Here is an 18,701-nt window from a genome sequence, read left to right on the forward strand (position 1 = left end):
CTCAGGAAAATAAATTCTAAACATCAAAGCCACTTGTTGCACAGCACAAAATAAAACCACCTCAGCTAAAATGCTGAAACATATTTGCAACGTAAAATGTTGTCAGATGTGGTTGAAAACTAGCACGGGATTGATTTGGTGTGAGGCAACTTGTCAGAAATGCCTTTTGGTTCGACTGATGAATTTCTTCTGATAAATTTTGCGGCCAATGAAATGTACGGATAGTGAATCACCATCTCGGTTTCCAAACGCGATGCAAAGCAAACTGTTAAAAGTTCTATAAGATGATAATTGATTTCAGGTTTATAATAATAAATTTATAATTTACCGACAAAATGATGGGTGGAACTCGTGTATTTGGTGTAACGTTTTTAACATTTAATTTTGGAAAGGACATTGTGGGCAAAACAAAAAATGCAACATTCAGGTAATGTGGATAAGTGATATCGCAAGGCAAGTAGAGCATGGACAGACAATTATGAAAGGTACAGTGTAGGACAAAGAAATAGGCATTCTAAAGGTGAGTAAGAATTTCAGACACTTACAACTCCTTCACTGTGATAAGGGCTCTTACAGAAAATATCCTTTTCGGACAAAGAATCAGACAATAAAATAGAAAACATTTACGTCAGAGTTAGCAAGCTTGGGAAAAAGATAAATAAAAAAAAACTTGATTGACAAAACAGCAGGCAAAGAAATTAAAACACTTGTTTATGGGAAAATGTATATATATATATAATAGCCTTAGCTCCTTGCTCTAATGAGAACAAGTCCTGTTAAAGTGAATGGCTTTGTGGAGAAAGCGAGAGTCTGCTGAGAGAAAAGGATTAAAGTCTAAATACAAAGTCAAGAAACAGAAATAACAGCACAGAGGGAGGCCATTTCGCAATCCCAATTTCCTGCTCATTCTATTTGAGTGTTTCAAGAGAAACAACATGAAGGGTATTGGGTTTAAAGTGTTTAGTTCCAATAGAGCAGCAAGCACCAGCATACCTTTGGCTCTCCTCTGCTGAAATATCTAAGGCAGCTTTTTCTATTGTTCTTCAAATAACATTGCGGGCTGAGCTTCAACAGCATTCCACTTTTGGGCAGGGCGAAAACTTAGGCACCTGTTTACCTAGCAGTAAGTAGGAACCCACAAATGGTTTTATGTGTCCCACAACTGTTTGTGGGCAATTAGCCCATTCGTTTTGCCCACAATCACAGTCACTAAACTTTACAGTATATTCTGTGAAGCGCTTTGAGATGTCTCGAAGACGTGATAAGGTGCTATATCAAATGCAAGAATTATTATTATTAAGTATCACATGAAAAAAAATCCTCAGTGGTTCCAGTAATATCCCCTGTTTATGCCTCTTGCTCCTGATTTATGAAGTTGAGTGAATAATCTTTCACTATTTAGGATTTCAAAACATATCCGGATCCCCTCTTAAGTATCTGAGAGGAGTGAAAAGCATTGATATATTCTATATACCATAATGTTGAGGATGTCTTCACAAAGTTTCTGCAAAGGCTAGTAACTGTGTATTTGTAAGCGAATATGAGGATTGTTCTCTGCTACATTATACACTACATCCTCCAAATAAATCATACTACAGATAAATTAATTGTATGTTATTTGTGGGCACACCAGCTACAATTGGCTTGGAAGGTAATCAACTCCAATTACATTGTAACATTGTAATGCAATAATTATCACCATCAAACTACTGGAAAAACATGACAATTTCAACGTTGATATAAAGCGCTTTGGGCCATCCTCCTGATGTGAAAGACGCTATACAAATGTGATCTTGTATTGTAAAGAACTGAATATATAATACACAACACAATACAAAATTACATTTGTAAAGCGCCTTTCACTTTGGGAGGACGTCCCAAGGCGCTGAACAGTCAGGGATTAGGACCACAGTGGTGGGGGGATCCAGGAGGGTGGAGGGCAGGGCGGAGAGGGTGAGGGTAGGAGCGTGGCCGAAGACATGGTCGAAGAGGAGGGTCTTGAGGCGTGCCTTGAAGGAGGCAAGAGAGGGAGCGAGGTGAAGGGAATGTGGGATGGAGTTCCAGAGGGTGGGGGGGACAGAATGTCATTTGTCGCCTTGACCAGGGCTGCTTCCGTGCTGTGGGCAGCATGGAAATGCGATTGGAGGGGTTCGTAAAGGGAGTGGCGGGACCGGAGGGAGTGAAGCTGGGAAGCAACAACTCTTTCAAGGACCTTGGAAAGGAAAAGGAGATTGGAGATGGAGCAGTAGTTAGTGAGCAGGGATGGGTCCAGGGAACGTTTTTGTTTAGGATAGGGGTGATGGCAGCTGTTTTTAGGGGGGGTGGGAACGGTGCCAATTGACAGGGAGAGGTTGACGAGGTCTGAGAGTAAAGGGGCGGGGAGCAGGTGGTGGGCTTCATGCGGGTACTTTTACAGTGCTAATTACAGTACAATTACAGTACTGATAGAGAAAGCTGCGGTCAGTTGATTCAGAGATTATGATGCAGAGATGGTTACATGATCCGTTATAGCAGAAAAGTATTCCAGGTGATTCTAAACCCTGTTATTTTGTTCTGTTAAATATTTCAAGAATTTCCTTCAAGAGAAATGAAATGATAGATCACAGTGAAGTCCAGTTCAGGTAGCATTCTAACAAAGGTGGTACGCGACTGATACACGCTGCAGATCACACTAAATTTCTCAGCATGTCTATTGAAATAAACAGACGAGAAATTGTGCCAAAATGGGACATGAATATTAGTCAATAATATCCTTCCACTCTGAGTCACTGAGCTATTGTGGGCAGGACTTTGCTGCTTCTGTAATGCTAGTAATGTAATGTTGGTAGATTGGCGGGCATTCTGTGAAGTGCTTTGAGACATCTCAAAGATGTGATCAGGTGCTATATCAAATGCAAGAATTATTATTATTACTGTGGACACAGCTGCTTCGGATGCGTATGCGCAGTGTGGGGCGAGCGGGAAATGGGCTTCGCTCCACTCTGAGGCCGCAGTGTTGAGATGGTCTATGTGTCTCTCTCCGCTGTATGTGTGACTGAGCGGGCGAGTGACTGAGCGGGCGAGGACTGAGTGAGTGTGTGTCCCGGAGTGTGTGTCTCTGAATGTATGTGCCTCTCTCTGAGTGTGTGTCTTTGAGTGTATATGTGTGTCCGTCTGCGAGTGTGTCTCTCTCTCTCTGGGTCTGTGTGTGATGGCCTGCCCTGAGAAGCAGGAGGTGGTGACCTCCTATAGGCCCGCAGTCAGGACACTGGCAAGTAATGCTATTTTTTAGCGGATCTCCAGGTCCTTTGAGCCTATGCTGATGTTCACCCCACCCACCCCAAAACGTGCTATGTTTAGTTTTTATCAATAAAGTGAAAAAATATAGGTTGGCAGATAGTTCCACAATTTTCTATTGATCTTGCTTCTCAGCCTTTCTCTATTGGAGTGAAGCTGTGTGCAGGAGAATCTATGATCAGAGATCTAAAACTGATGAAGAGTGAATGTCGATGAGAATGAGGAGGAAACATACTTGGTGTGCTTTAAACAGGACAAAATTTGGGAGTGGAAAAGTTCAAATGAACATTCCTGTTCATTTGGCAAGAATTTGCTGGTAAAGAGAGCGTAATATTCTGATAATACTGTTGATTTATGGTTTGCTATAAACAAAGTTAATACATTTGTCCATCAAAGATGTTGTAATATCCATTATGCAGAGGGAATATGCAGGTGTGGCACATAATTACAGTTAGCCCATTGTCAGCTTCTCTGGCATGCACAGGTTAAGGGCTGATTGCCTACAGGTCTAAAGAATCTATGAGAACAATTTGCTTGTGTGACGTGTGATTTGTTTTACTGTCATACAAGCCAGGGAGAGCTCAAATCCAATTCTACGTCTGTTAATTCTAATCCTATAATCCTGGCATTTGATATTGCGTCTTTCACTTCCAAAAGGCATTTGTCTCAAAAGCTCCTCATGAGATTTACTGTAAAGTGTTGCGCCTGTGCATTTTGTAATCGAATGAGTGTTCGCTGTTCCAAGTGAGTTGATCTCAGTTGGAGAAGGCGTTGCAGTTGGCCTCAATGATGCAGGGCCCTCTCCACTGGATCGGGTTCACTTTCTATGCTTCTTGATTCAAGTAGTTTGCTCTAAGATCACACATAATGGCCCAATGCGTGAGGGAAGAGGGTGAAACCTCACCCCAACTTTCAGAGCAGAAACTAACGACTCAAATAACAAAGAACAAAACGATTTCCACTCACAGTTCCTGGCCTTGTGAAGTCAATAGTCTGAGGCAGGCTTTGTCCCATTTTGTTGCTGAAGAGACGTATGCAGACACTCTGAAGGTACTCGGGCGTGATCTAGTAAACAGTTAGTTCATAAAGTTCAGTTCGTGATAAACTTGACCCATTTCTATTCCGTAGATTGTCACCATCTTCAACTTCCTCATCCTCTTGTCTAATCTGCAGGTAGCGCTCCTGGACACGTGAAGGCCACTATTTAAATGCAAGTTGTTGCTGTTAAGAGGGCAGATACAGTGCTCGCCCGCACAATATAACCAGTTACAGTAGTAAGAGGATTGAAACTAGGATCAATCAGTGTGTGAGGGGCGACGGGGTCTGGGGATTTGATGTGCACATCCTTTCCTTGAACAGATCCTATCAGTACTGAAGCTTGAGTCAAAGTCTTACTAAAGCAAACTGGACTGCTCCTTATTCCAGATGTGCACTCAGGTTAATCTAGGCCTTTAATGCAGCATTCGCAAACCTGGAAGCCACCGATTTGTTTTCCTGGCATTTCTCAGGCGCAAAAAATCAAACAAAGGGTCAGAAATCCTGCAAACGCCTAATAACTGTTTTAGATACTAAATAATAACTACTCACCTTGCAACCAAACCAATTCCGATACAGGACTTCCTCAGCACGAGTGATTCAAAACATGACTGGAGAGGTTAAAAAAGCATCTCACCATTTTCCCATTAACAGTAGCCTCCAGTGAGTCCACCAGCTCTGCAGTGACTCCAATCAGGTTGTGATAATCCTCCTGCATTTTATTATATTTTTTCATGTAAGCTGCTGCTCTTCTTTCAGCTTCCACTAACTGTTGCTGGAGTTGGTGCTGCAATTCTGGGGAAGCGGGAAACAAAAACAAAGTTCAATTTAAGCGCCCACCAATTGTATTTTTATTATTCACAATTTTAAAGTTTCATCTTCTGAGTTGAACACGCGTGACTAATACTAACGCACTTGGATTACTGTGTGCAGTTCTGGTCACCGCAATATAAAAAGGATATTGTAGCGATTAAAAGGACACCGAGGAGGGCAATCAAGATGATTGAGGGGATGGAGGGACTGGACTACGAGGAGCAATTGGATAAACTGGGCATGTTCATACTGGAGAAGAGAAGGTTGAGGGCAATATGATTACTGTCTTTAAGATTCTGAAGGGAATAGATAATGTAGACCATGATAAGCTGTTTTATCTTGTACCTAACAATAGAACCAGAGGACACGGCCCGCGATTAAAGGGGGGTAAATTCATAAAAGCTGCGGAAACACCATTTCAGTGAGCGAGTGGTAAACGTGTGGAACAGGCTCCCTAGCGAGACAAAAAATGTCATTTGTTTCAAGAACAAATTCAATCGATTTCTGCTAGAAAACTAGATGGACCTTGGTCTTCTTTCGCCTACAAATTATTATGTTCTGTTGACTGAAGAGATAACCAGATAAGTGCAATTTTTTCAACTTTCCATTATCCCCCCCCACCGAAGTGAAGGTTTCCAAGCGCTCCGGGACGCTACCCAGCGTGAAGATTCCCCCTCCTGTGACAACAACAACTTGCATTTATATAGCACCCCTCACGCAGTGACCCAGAGGGCTTGGAGGAGCACGATGCCGAGCCGGAGGGAGGTGACCATAAGCACGGTCGAAGAGGTGTGACCTTAGAACCTGCACCAATGTAACAATTCTTTCATCTTCATCTCTGAGCAATACTGCCAATATAGTGCAATGTTTTTTCACTGTTCTGGACTCATGCCCCTAAGATTCATTTGAGAATGCCCATGTTTACTTCACTGAGGACCCTGACAGCTGAGAGAGAATGGTCTTTCATTCCGTCAGTCTCATGTGCCACAAATGATCGGATAATGAGTTAAATCCTGCACAAGAGGCGTAAACAGATGCAGTCAACTTAAGCTTCCCAAACTGCCAGAAAAGAATTCAGCAATGATTTCCTGATTCATGGATGCTGGGAGTGAATACCCTCCTTGTCTGTTAAGTTTCCTAATGCAGTGTGAGAAGCAAAACCACCATTTGCCTTTAAAATCTGGGGAAACGATTCAAATATTCTCCGTGAACAACCATTCAAAGGCAATAACAATTTGCTCTTTGGTGTCTTTAGCAACATTTGGAAGTTGCCGGTTTAACTTTCTCATGGAAAATAATTGAAGCAATGGCCACACAATATGAAAATGGAACCATTACCTCGGTTACCCTGTACGATGTCTTTCTGTGAAGGCTGTGTCAAAGAGCATTATTTTTGAAGTTAGACATTAACTTACAAATTACAGACTGCAAATATCTGCCTTTCTCTCTCTTTGCTCTCAAAGCTCACTTTTTAAAAATAAAATCAATCTTCGCCCACACTTTCAGTCAACATTCCACAGCTTACTTTTTTGTACTTGGTTTCTCTATTATAATGTGTAAGGCTTTGCAGCATTCAGACGATATAGAAGCTGCTGTCTTCTGATGTAAGTTATGAGCCATGTTTTTCCCTTTAGCCACAATCTTTTATGTTGACAACTGTCTATGGGGATGTTTTGACGATATCCTCGGTAACATAGACCATGACCATGAGACAGAGTAGCTGTTTGAGATTAGCTTTACACTGGATCCATTTTAAAATCATCGGAACAGATTAACCTTGAATCCCAGTGCCCTGTGTGCATTTAGGTCCCATGAGAACAAGACTGTTCCAATGGCTCTCAGTATCAAACAGCCATACTCATTCATTGTCAAGGCTCCAGAATTTAACATGGCCACTTGGAGCGGGGAGGGCAACGTAAGTTACAGCTTTCAGGAGTAAGAAAAGACAAAGAGAGAATATCAAAACACATGTATAAACCTAATAATAACGTTTTCTGTTGCACCTAGGTCGAGTTTCCCAGGCAGTTGAACTATTATCCTAGCACTTTGATCTCATTAAAGGGTAAATTGGAAAGTCTTTGTAAGTTAAGGATACATATAAAGAAAGGAGCCTTGGGATGTTCTTTGCTCTTAGATTCATAGACAAGAATTTCTTCAGTCTCATCTTCAATTCAGGAGTCCAGGAATCCTACATACAGAAGAAAAATTCAGACCTTAAGACAGAACGAAAAAGCTCTTCCACTCAACCAACTGATTTTGCTACGTCTTTATCAAGAGATGTAATGTCTCTATTTCACTTTTCCCAGCATTTACCGAAAATGCTCCATTCAGAGCGAATGGAAACACCAGCTCAGATATCCATCATGTGTCCAGAATAAGATAATTGTTGTTTTCCATTATTTTCGCCTCCTAATCTTAATTGCTTCTGCATATCCAAAATTGCATAGATTCCTGTAGCTGAGTGGAAAGAGCCCTCGTCTCGCAAGCGAGAGGATCTGGATTGGATTTCCGGCAGGGGATTTTTCCTTACTCCACACCTCTGTTTACCCAGCAGTAAGTAGGAACCCAGTTGCTAGTCAATTGGTGGATCACTTTTCCGGGGGAGATAATTCCTTCGAAAATAATACTAATTTGGTCACACAATCCACGACTTGTTTGTGGGACGCTGCTGTGCAAAATTGGCCGCCGTGTTTCGCCCACAAAATATACAGTCAATTCACTTTACAGTATATTCTGTGAAGCGCTTTGAGACGTCTCAACGACATGATAAGGCGCTATAACAATGGGATTTCTGGTCCGTGTGACATTGGGATTTGGATTTTTTAAGCAGGTAAATGTTGGGTGTCCACAAGCATTGCATTATAGCGACGCGCGTTATAACAAGGTTCTACTGTAAGTCCTTTTCATTGCGGAAGAAAATTGCAAACGATTGTGCTGCCCCTAGTTAGGGATTGATTTCTCCCAAGTTAAAAGCAAGCCTCTCACACACACACACACACACACACCAGGATTTTTCTCTCCATAAACCTGGACCCCATCTCGCCAAATATAGCAACAAGAAATTTTAGCGGCAGTTTCACCTAAATTATCCATTAGTGCAACAGAATTTGCTGGTAAACAGGCAGTATGTGGCGAATACCTGAAAAAGTTCCTTAAAAGAAGGGTGCACAGTAGGATTGGGGACAAACGGCAAGGCATAAAAAGGCAGAAACTCGGGTGTCTGGCTCAATGTGGCTCCTCTCGTTTCCAGGTACTTTTTAAAGTGAAATATTCTTTCATCTGTGTCAGCTTTGTCCTATTAAAGTGGAAATAACACATCAAGAGGTCACAGTGAGTGAAGTCAGTTGTCTGAAGGTACACAGAACTGTCCACAACAACAAATGCATTTATCAAGATTAGATGTATTTACAGTATGAACAGAGGTGACCTCCAATATGGCATCCCTTGGGAGGGGGATAGGATGATAGTCATATGTGCATTGAGAAGGTTCACATACATGAGGATATAGAACACTGTGATGCAAATATCAAGCAGATATACTCTCTGTTTATGGTACAGAAACACTGGCTCCTCAGGTGTTCAAACACCCCAGTATAGTGGCCAGGACTGCTGTCCAAAATCAAGATGACGAGGATTCTGATTTGCACGATTTGCCAAAAGTAACTAGCAAATCTTGGATGATAAGCTATTTTATCTTTTACTGAACAGTGGAACTACAGGACATGGCCTGTGATTGAAGGGAGTAAATTCAGAATAAATCTGCAGAAACACTGCTCCAGTGAGCCAGCAGTAAACATTTGGAACAGGCTCCCTATGGGAGATGGTGGAAGCAGAAAGTGTTGATTCTTTCAAGAACAAATTAGATAGAGTTCCGTTAGAAAATAACATCTCAGGATACAATATATAGTTTGGGACCCAACATGTCATGCGACTGCCAGGATGGTGGAAGGAGAACTGGATGGACCTTGGGGTTCTTTCGCCCAGCGAATTCTTATGTCCTTATGATGAGGTGCAGCTCACCCTCTGCAACCCTGCTCAAATGCCAACTTTACGTTGGTGGAAACTGAGATGGGGATCCCAAATCGAGTTTCACAACGTTTTCTGTGGCCCCCTATTCACAAAGCCTTCTGCAGGTCTCACAAACTCGGCCCATTGTTTGGATTAAATTACTGATCGAGAATGTTAGCAGCCCCGGCCGCTAAACAGGGGTTTTGAACTCCCGAGGAGCCAGTGTTCCTAGACCAGTAATGATACCATAAACAGAGGATACTGACGAGTAAATAAAAAACAGATCTATCGCCAGATAGACAGTCTTAGTTAAGTTAATGCAAACCTATAAGAACATCCACTACAGTACCTCCATAATTTATGTTTCCTTCTGTCTTGGAGGCTAGGGGCAGGAGAGCAGAGAAAAGAGAGCGTGCTCTTATCATTTTGGCAAAAGAAAGGACGCCATTAGAGTCGTGTGTAAATTTTAGCAATTTTTTTGATACAAATAATATTAGGAGTTACATACTTTACAATGATAAGAGAATGTTTCACAAAATGTCCATTAGTCAAACAGCTCCACCTTGTGGTGACAAATAGCTTTGATGCAAAAACTGGGATTATGCGTATAATAATAATAATAATCCTTGCATTTGATATAGCGTTTTTCACATCTTCTAGACGTCACAAAGCGCTTCACAGAATATGCTGTAAAGTGAATTGACTGTATATTTGTGGGCGAACGCGGCAGCTAATTGCGTACAGCAATGTCCCACAAACAGTCGTGGATTGAAAATGACCAATTTATTATTGTTTTGTTTTTTGGAGTGATTATTATTAGGCGTGTCAAGTACGTGAGACTGCGTGCAGGGTGGGTCAGTAGCCTGACGACACAGATTTCAAATAGTTGCCAAAAGAATCAGATTGAAGGCGAGGAGAAATCTTTTCACACAGAGTTGCTCGGATCTGGAATGTACTGCCTGAATGAGTGGTGGAAGCCGATGCGATGACAACTTTCAAGAGAGAAGTAGATAGATATTTGGGGAGGACAAATTTGCAGGGCTATGGAGAGAGGGCGGGGGAGTGGGTTTGATTTGGACAGCTCTTTCAGAGCTGGCACAGACACGATGGAGGGAATTACTAGAGAGGCAGAATTGGCCTACTCTACTCTCATATGCCTGTATGCAGGAAGGGTAAATGTGATGAACCTGGGGTAGAGTCAAACATTTGGGAAATAAAATGAATCACAGACAGAAATATTAAGCAGCAGAAAAAAAAAGGACAAAAAGCAACTGACAAAAGTTTACAGGAGAATATGTGTTGGTTACATGCATCAACTTTAAAAAAAATACAGATGTAGGAACGATAGAGGCACTGAAATTGTCAATGATTAACTGTGTAAAGGAACCACTGGTATACATTTGTATTACACTTATATAGTGCCCTTCATGTCAGAAAGGCATCCCAGAGTGCTGGGAGAAACAGAAACTTACAGGATTTCCAACAGAGTTCTTCAGTGGGAAGATAGTGAAATGAATCTGAAGATAAAACTCCAGTTTCTGAGTCAGTGGTTGACTGTCCCGAATTTGTTGAGGGATGTGCTCTTCCCAGAGCTCAAAGAATACCTTTCTACTGCCATCTTCAAATGCTGTGAGGATATTGTCCTGTTGAGTAAATAAAACGAAAGTCCAATAGCGAAATACCTACTTTTTAAAAATATAGATATCATTACAATACGAAATTACATTTACACATCACTTTTCATGTTGGGAGGACATCCAAGGCGCTGGACAGTCAGGGATTTGGACCCGAGCTGGGGGTTGGGATCGGGGAGGGTGGAGGGCAGGGAGGGTAGCCGAAGACTTGATCAAAGAGGCAGTCTGTCCAGCTGATCACTGGGTGACTCGGGAGCGCAGGAGGAGAGAGACTGAGAACGTCCGACAAGACGATCGACCAGAGAAGGGCAGAGTGCACATTCCAAGAGGGGTAGCTGAGTGACCCAAGTATCTGAGGGAGAGAGAGAGAGATCCTGCCTACAAGAGCTGGGGGCCGACAGAGTGCACACTGCAGACTAGTACAAGACTCGTTGCTGGAATATCCTATCGTGACGCTGCCGAAGCGGCTGCTAGTTAGCGGTAGCATACTGATACTCACACTCACCCATCCACACGTGACACACCTTCCTTCTTGTACCCATTGTGTTAATCTTATATGATTTTATTATTAGTTACTTTTCTTAGATAGTATTCGTGATTGGGAAGCTATGATTTCCTAATAAATTAGTATTGCGAGCCAGTCGGGGTAATCATGATTATGATTGTCGTCTGTGAACATATTTGTTAACCGTATCGACTCTTAAGTGCATTCCTGCTTTAAATTGGGTGTGGGTGAACTTGGAATTCCTAACTGTATAACCTTTAAGCTAACATCGTACTGATCAGTATATTTTCAAGTATATTCGGAAACTTAATAAATTCTGTTAAACAACCATTGGTCTCCGAGTCATGAGCGTATCGATTCTAAGCAGCTCTACGAGAGTTAACAGTTTGCTATTGCATATCAACTCTTATTATTTTGGAAAGCATTTAAGCACAGTTTAGCTGATCTGAGCCATGGCAGTAATTTTGGATGTAATTGGTAATTGGTCTCAATTACCCGAGTTAGAGAGAGGGGAGGGAGTGGGGGATCAGCCACGTTTCCTGCTCCTGAATGATGTCCACTGACTACTGGTAGAAGGTTTATCAGGTGCAACAACACAAATCACATTTGTAAAATTCTTTTTACATCAGCAGGATGTCCCAAAGCACTGGCATAGATATTGCCCTTGAACAAAATTGTTATCAGTTGTTGTTCCCTCCCCATCTAAAAATGTTTAGCTCTCCTTCAACCTTTAGAAATCTGATTTATGACATGTCATTTCCCACAGTGTAGTTTTAATCTCATGATATGGACCAGGAAATATAGTTCAACGGAAAACTGTCCGGCTCTTTCACTGTGCGTCAAAAGCAGATGCTTCTTACTGTAGGACATTTTACTTCGATAGTGAAGCTTGCACATATTTAAAGCATACCTGAACAATCAAAATCTTTGATTCCTGAACATTGCTCCCAGGAGATTTGGGGATTGTCTTGCCTTTGTTCTTGCATTCCTTCTCAAAATGGTTTGCAGTTTCTTCCAAGTCAGCAAATATTAAATACTGAAAGAATTTTTTTTTAGTACGGTATATATATAATTGAATAGGATATTTTCTGAAATACTACATTAATAATTACAAGATTCCAGTTCATTCTTAACAACACCACCACCCTATAAATTACACTTGTATAGCGCTTTTCACCTCAGAAGGATGTCCCAAGGCGCTGCAATATTTATTGCAGTTTAAATTGCAATTCTATAGTGTATTACAGGACAGAAACTGTCATCACTGAACCCCTTTTCTAAATACTAGAGGATACAAGGCTGGTAGTTATCGAATATACAAGCTGACTCCCATTATACAACAACAACAATGATAATGTGCATTTATGTAGCCCTTTTCATGCAGGATAGCGTCTAGGAGCTCTGTAATCAAAAAGCACTTCAGTACAGTTTATAATGTTTGTATATTTCTGTTTTTGATTGACCAGCCTTTTACACATGGTGCCCATTGGCAGGAAAGCACCGATGATGCTGCCAATTTGTGCAGGAAGTTATGTCACAGGTGACCTGAGCTGATGACCTGGAAGCTCCAAGCGTGGCATCCTTTCTTTTGGTGCTCCTTATTATAGCACAATGTCTGCATTTATGCAACCAAACCACCGGGTTATAATCTGTTTTGCCCACAAAATATACAGTCAATTCACTTTACAGTATATCCTGTGAAGCGCTTTGAGACGTCTTGAAGATGTGATAAGGCGCTATATCAAATGTACTGCAAATGATTATTATTATCATTATTATTATAATAATAAACTTTCGATTGTATTTGCACTTGATACAGGAGTGAAAACTGCAACCATCTGGCTCGGTTTTGCTTAGAACACCAATAGTGCTTTTACCCAGTCAGCCACTGGAAGAGTTGATGCTCCTTTTTACAGAACATTGAATTAAGGATGAAAAAGACCATTAAGTCAATCAAATCTCATCCCTCCAGTACAATCAAAGTCAATGCCATCTTCTATCAAGCAGATGAAACACCTACCTCTTTTACCAAATCATTTAGCTCAACTTCATAAGTAAGATTGTCCCCCATGGTGTTATATCCGTTTCATAACCAGCCTATGAAAACATAAAAAAAAAGTAAATATACTAGAGGAGAACGATCCTCAAGGTCTGTAAAATTCTTAAAACAATCTTGAAACGTATTCACTCATTTTGCCCATCACACAAACACTTAAACGTCCCGTGTTTCTAAAGGAGGTGACAGCATGAATATGAGCAGATTTTCTGGGCTCCCAAAACAAGCGCCTCTTTCCATCCGTTATACAGTAAACCTCACACAAGTAATAATAATAATAATAATCCTTGCATTTGATATAGCAGTATCAGTTGGCACCATACATTTAATATGACATATGCAAAGTATGAGCTACGTGAACCATATTAATAATTGGAAATTCAACAGGACTTGGGTAGATGTACAACTTAAGTGACTATATAATTTATACAGATCAGATTTATGCAAAGCTTACTGCAGTATATCACACGGATACCTGCAGTCAGTGCAGTCTATCACACACTGACCTGCAGTCAGTGCAGTCTATCACACACTGACCTGTAGTCAGTACAGTTTATCCCACACTGACCTGCAGTCAGTAGTCTATCACACACTGACCTGTAGTCAGTAGTTTATCACACACTGACCTGTAGTCAGTAGTTTATCACACACTGACCTGTAGTCAGTGCAGTTTATCACACACTGACCTGTAGTCAGTAGTCTATCACACACTGACCTGTAGTCAGTAGTCTATCACACACTGACCTGTAGTCAGTAGTTTATCACACACTGACCTGTAGTCAGTAGTCTATCACACACTGACCTGTAGTCAGTAGTCTATCACACACTGACCTGTAGTCAGTAGTTTATCACACACTGACCTGTAGTCAGTAGTCTATCACACACTGACCTGTAGTCAGTAGTCTATCACACACTGACCTGTAGTCAGTACAGTTTATCACACACTGACCTGTAGTCAGTGCAGTTTATCACACACTGACCTGTAGTCAGTAGTCTATCACACACTGACCTGTAGTCAGTGCAGTTTATCACACACTGACCTGTAGTCAGTAGTCTATCACACACTGACCTGTAGTCAGTACAGTCTATCACACACTGACCTGTAGTTAGTGCAGTTTATCACACACTGACCTGTAGTTAGTAGTCTATCACACACTGACCTGTAGTCAGTGTAGTTTATCACACACTGACCTGTAGTCAGTGCAGTTTGACGGGTGATGAGCTGCTCGGGCTCCGTTACCAGGGACACGGGGCCGCGACTCCTTGGCAACGGCCCGCGCGGCGGAGAGCGACCTGCCGTAAACCGCGGAGGCTGGTGAGGCCGAGACCGTCGCAAAGTGTCGCGCGGAGGCAGGGGCGGCGGTCACCAGGGGCAACGGGCCCGGCGCTGGCGGCGGGAGGGAGCCGGAGGCACCTCAGCGGCTTACACACCGGGGGCGGCGCCGCTTGTTTCATCGCCCACCATGTGGGGAGTTGAGCCGCCGCCCCCCACCCCACCCCCCCCCCCCCGCCCCCAGATCCCGGGGTTCAGTTTGCGGCGGTTCTTTAACCGACCGGGTTTTAGAGAATCATTCCTTAAACTTCCCAACACAGCCCCCCCCCCTCCCCCCAACATCCCCCTCCCTTTCCCCCTCGCATTACCCCCCTTTTCCCCTCCCTTTCCCCTTCTCTGACCCTTTCCCCCTCGCATTACCCCCTTTCCCCCTCTCATCACCCCCCACTACCCCACTTCCTCCTCTCTCGTCCCTTTGCCCCCCCCCGAGCTTCTCCCTTCCCCCCCCCGAGCTTCTCCCTTCCCCCCCCCCCGAGCTTCTCCCTTCCCCCCACCCCAGAGCTTCTCCCTTTGCCCCCTCCCCCCCCCAGAGCTTCTCCCGTTGCCCCCCCCCCAGAGCTTCTCCCTTCCCCCACCCCAGAGCTTCTCCCTTTGCCCCCTCCCCCCCCCAGAGCTTCTCCCGTTGCCCCCCCCCAGAGCTTCTCCCTTCCCCCCACCCCAGAGCTTCTCCCTTTGCCCCCTCCCCCCCCCCCAGAGCTTCTCCCTTTGCCCCAGTGTTCGAGGCCGTCTGTATGTGGCAGAAAATAATTCACCAATACATTTTGGAAAGTCCGTGCATAATAATATGGCACTGTGTCGGTTTTTAACCCATGTTCCGGCCTCGTTCTATATTTCTGAGTCTGACCACGTTCTCAGGGTATAAATGCAGTGATGTCTTCCAGTCGGTAAGTTAGTTCTCTTGCTTCCAACAGAGACTTCACAAAGGAGGTCTTTCAACTGTACCCTGAGCTGTCCTTTCTCCCTCATATCCGCGCCACAACTGGCAACGCCTTCCATCACCGCCGGAACATCGCCAGACTACGGCATTACCTCATCCCTCACGCTGCTAAAACCCTGGTCCACGTCTTTGTCACCTCAAGGCTGGACTATGGGAACTCTCTCCTCGCCGGCCTTCCCGCCACCTCCCTCCACACTGCAGGTCATTCAGGACTCTGCAGCTCGTGTACTGTCCCGCACCAGACACCGCGACCACATCACTCCCACCCTCGCTCGCCTCCACTGGCTCCCCATCCCCCAGAGGATCGAATTCAAGATCCTCATCCTCACCTACAAGGCCATTCACGGCCTCGCTCCCTCCTACCTCTCCGACCTACTATCCCCCTACCTACCCGCCCATACCCTCCGTTCCTCTGGCTCTGGTCTGCTCCACATCCCCCGCCCCAACCGCCCTACCATCGGTGGTCGGGCCTTCAGCCTCTCAGCCCCGAGGCTCTGGAACTCTATCCCCCAGTGGCTTCGCCGCCTCCTCCCTTTCCTCCTTCAACACCGGTCTCAAGACCTTTCCCTTTGACCGTGCCTTCAGCTCCCCTCTCGACTCTCTACCCCCTCCTCGCTCCCTCCCTTCCCTCCCCTCACCCTGACCATTTCCCCCCTCCTCGGGTCCTGACCCAACTGTACAGCGCCTTGGGACGTCCTCCCGACGTGAAAGGCGCTCTATGAATGGAATCTTGTTGTTGTTGTACCAGGAGAGAACACTGAATTGTCTCCTCCATTTTAGCCTGTGGAGGACCCACTGCTTTCTCCCACCACTGACTCCCACTGGGTTCTTGAGTATTTAGTTTGATCAGCGGGGAGGAACCCATCACCATTGCTTAACAACAACAGCTTGCACTTATATCGCGCCCTCCAACGCAGGCCAGCGTCTCAGAGGGCAGTGGGCTGAATGGCCTCCTTCTCCGCTGTTAAGATTCTACGATTCCAAAATTTTTTTTAAATCTGAAATTCACACGGCTGATATAATGGCTACAATCATCGTGAGTGTGGCGGGCAACTGCGGACAGAAGCCTGCTTTGAGTTGGGAAACAAGCAGTTTAAATTCTGGCCACGTACTAATGAAACATGTTGATGTTAATACTTACTTTGTACTGCAACTTTGATAACTTACTGATGCATATTTAAATTTCTCCACATTCTCTAAATTTCACTTGTACGCTCTGTTCACAGATCATATTCGTGATCCTACTGACTGGATATGTGAAAAAAAAACAGCTGTTTTAAAACTGATTTGAATCATCCTGTCTGGACGAACGAGTACTGCTGACGGGACTATGAAGTAACTCAGGAACCACTTTCAATACAATTTGCTTAAAAAAAAGCTATATTAACAGTATCAATGGCAACACTATTTCATTTCTCATTACAATGATTTCAATTCTCATTACATTTTGTAATATAGTTCCAAAAACATTATAATCATTGTTTGTAAATATTGCCTTAAAGTCGATATATTCAGGAAACACGTTTTTATAAACAATGTTTTAATCATGCACTACCAGCAATCAGATCACATGAACGCTCTGATTAAATTCTCCAAAGGCACTTACTTGTCAGTTTCCATCAACACTGCTGTCAAGGAACCACTTTGTTTAGCATCAGATTTGAAAGTGGATAATTGAATTGTTTGACGAGATAAAACAATTTGCATTTATTACAGCGCCTTTCACGTAGAATAACAATAACGTGGATCGCTGAACAGTGTGGGATTATGGGGGTAGGATGTTACAGATGTTATCATGACATGTGGCACTATTGAAAAGGAAAAATTTGCAAGGATATGGGGAAAGAACATGGGAGTGGGACTGATTGGGTAGCCGGCAAAGAGCTAGCACAGGCATGACGGGCCGAATGGCCTTCTTCTGTGCTGTAATATTCTATGATTCTATAATAAATGTTATAGATATGACACTGCAGGGTATTTCTGGGGATTTTTTAGCCAAATTTAGAATAACGGAATGGTTTCATAATGATTGGAAATTACATTCAAGTGAACTATTTAAATGAGGCTTTCTACATGCGCACTGCAAGGGAAGAAAGGAGGCATTCACAGGCTACAAAATGTTACAGATAGGGCAACAGCAAAAGACAGGTTCAGAAAAGAATATGTAAGTAATTGGGTGCAAATGATGATTTTTTCACAAGGCTTGGTTGTTTGTGTGACATTGTGTGCCAATTGGCTGCTGCGTTCGATGGCAAGTCACAACACTTTAACAATAATTTCAGTATTGTTAGGTACTGTATTTCGATGTGATGAGCCACTAATATCAAATGCAGGGTTTATCACAAAATGGCTTGTGCAACATGGATACATATCGTTCACGTGAGAAACTAGGTCAGATATACAGTGACTGTCCGCAGAGGAAGTTGACAAATTCCAACTGGTGCACTGCTGAATTCAAAAGCAGCTCAAGAAAATCTAAGCGCTAGATTTTCAAGATGCGGCTGTTTACCAGAAGAATTATCATTTTATCATTAACTCTGATGACTTGTGAACCATTTGCCATGAGTGTTCCTCCGTTCCTCTGGCTCTGGTCTGCTCCACGTCCCCCGCCCCAACCGCCCTACCATCGGTGGTCGGGCCTTCAGCCTCTCAGCCCCGAGGCTCTGGAACTCCATCCCCCAGTGCCTTCGCCGCCTCCTCCCTTTCCTCCTTCAAGGCCGATCTCAAAACCTTTCTCTTTGACCGTGCCTTCAGCTCCCCCCTCGACTCTCTTCCCCCTCCTCGCTCCCTCCCTTCCCTCCCCTCACCCGGACCATTTCCCCCCTGCTCGGGTCATGACCCAACTGTGCAGTGCCTTGGGACGTCGTCCTGACGTGAAAGGCGCTTTATAAATGGAATCTTGTTGTTGTTGTTGTTGTTGTTGTTAAAAACATCATGTCATAAAAAGAAGTGCTGATGTCTGAACTGAAATATGTAGCAAGTGTTTGCAACACTGTGCAGGCATAAATGTCTTCCATCACCACGAGGTAATTACATACTTCACAAACGGAAATGTGTATCTTTTACAGTGATGGGCTCTGTCACCTAGCCTCATCCACATTTTG

At 43.5% G+C, this 18,701-nt stretch overlaps 1 protein-coding gene and 1 long non-coding RNA gene across 2 annotated transcripts in view; one reads left to right on the top strand and one right to left on the bottom strand.

Moving 5' to 3' along the window:
• Positions 1-14,616, bottom strand: part of LOC103184418 (lisH domain-containing protein ARMC9) — a 34,780-nt gene extending 20,164 nt beyond the window's left edge. Inside the window, exons 1-10 of the mRNA XM_042338974.1 lie at positions 14,519-14,616; positions 13,292-13,368; positions 12,182-12,307; positions 10,605-10,775; positions 8,264-8,419; positions 7,220-7,312; positions 6,463-6,487; positions 4,949-5,106; positions 4,243-4,341; positions 546-584 (exon numbers count right to left, since the gene is read on the bottom strand). Coding sequence (XP_042194908.1) covers positions 546-584; positions 4,243-4,341; positions 4,949-5,106; positions 6,463-6,487; positions 7,220-7,312; positions 8,264-8,419; positions 10,605-10,775; positions 12,182-12,307; positions 13,292-13,342 — 918 coding nt within the window. The 5' untranslated portion in view covers positions 13,343-13,368; positions 14,519-14,616. The remainder of the gene's footprint in view (positions 1-545; positions 585-4,242; positions 4,342-4,948; positions 5,107-6,462; positions 6,488-7,219; positions 7,313-8,263; positions 8,420-10,604; positions 10,776-12,181; positions 12,308-13,291; positions 13,369-14,518) is intronic.
• Positions 14,617-15,355: 739 nt separating this feature from the next.
• On the top strand, positions 15,356-17,198 carry LOC103184419. Its single transcript, XR_488515.2, has 2 exons — positions 15,356-15,544; positions 16,824-17,198. It is a non-coding gene; the product is annotated as an uncharacterized LOC103184419 (long non-coding RNA).
• The last annotated feature ends 1,503 nt before the right edge of the window (positions 17,199-18,701 follow it).

This window comes from Callorhinchus milii, unplaced genomic scaffold (assembly GCF_018977255.1).
Source record: "Callorhinchus milii isolate IMCB2004 unplaced genomic scaffold, IMCB_Cmil_1.0 Scaffold11, whole genome shotgun sequence".
Classification (NCBI taxonomy): domain Eukaryota; kingdom Metazoa; phylum Chordata; class Chondrichthyes; order Chimaeriformes; family Callorhinchidae; genus Callorhinchus; species Callorhinchus milii.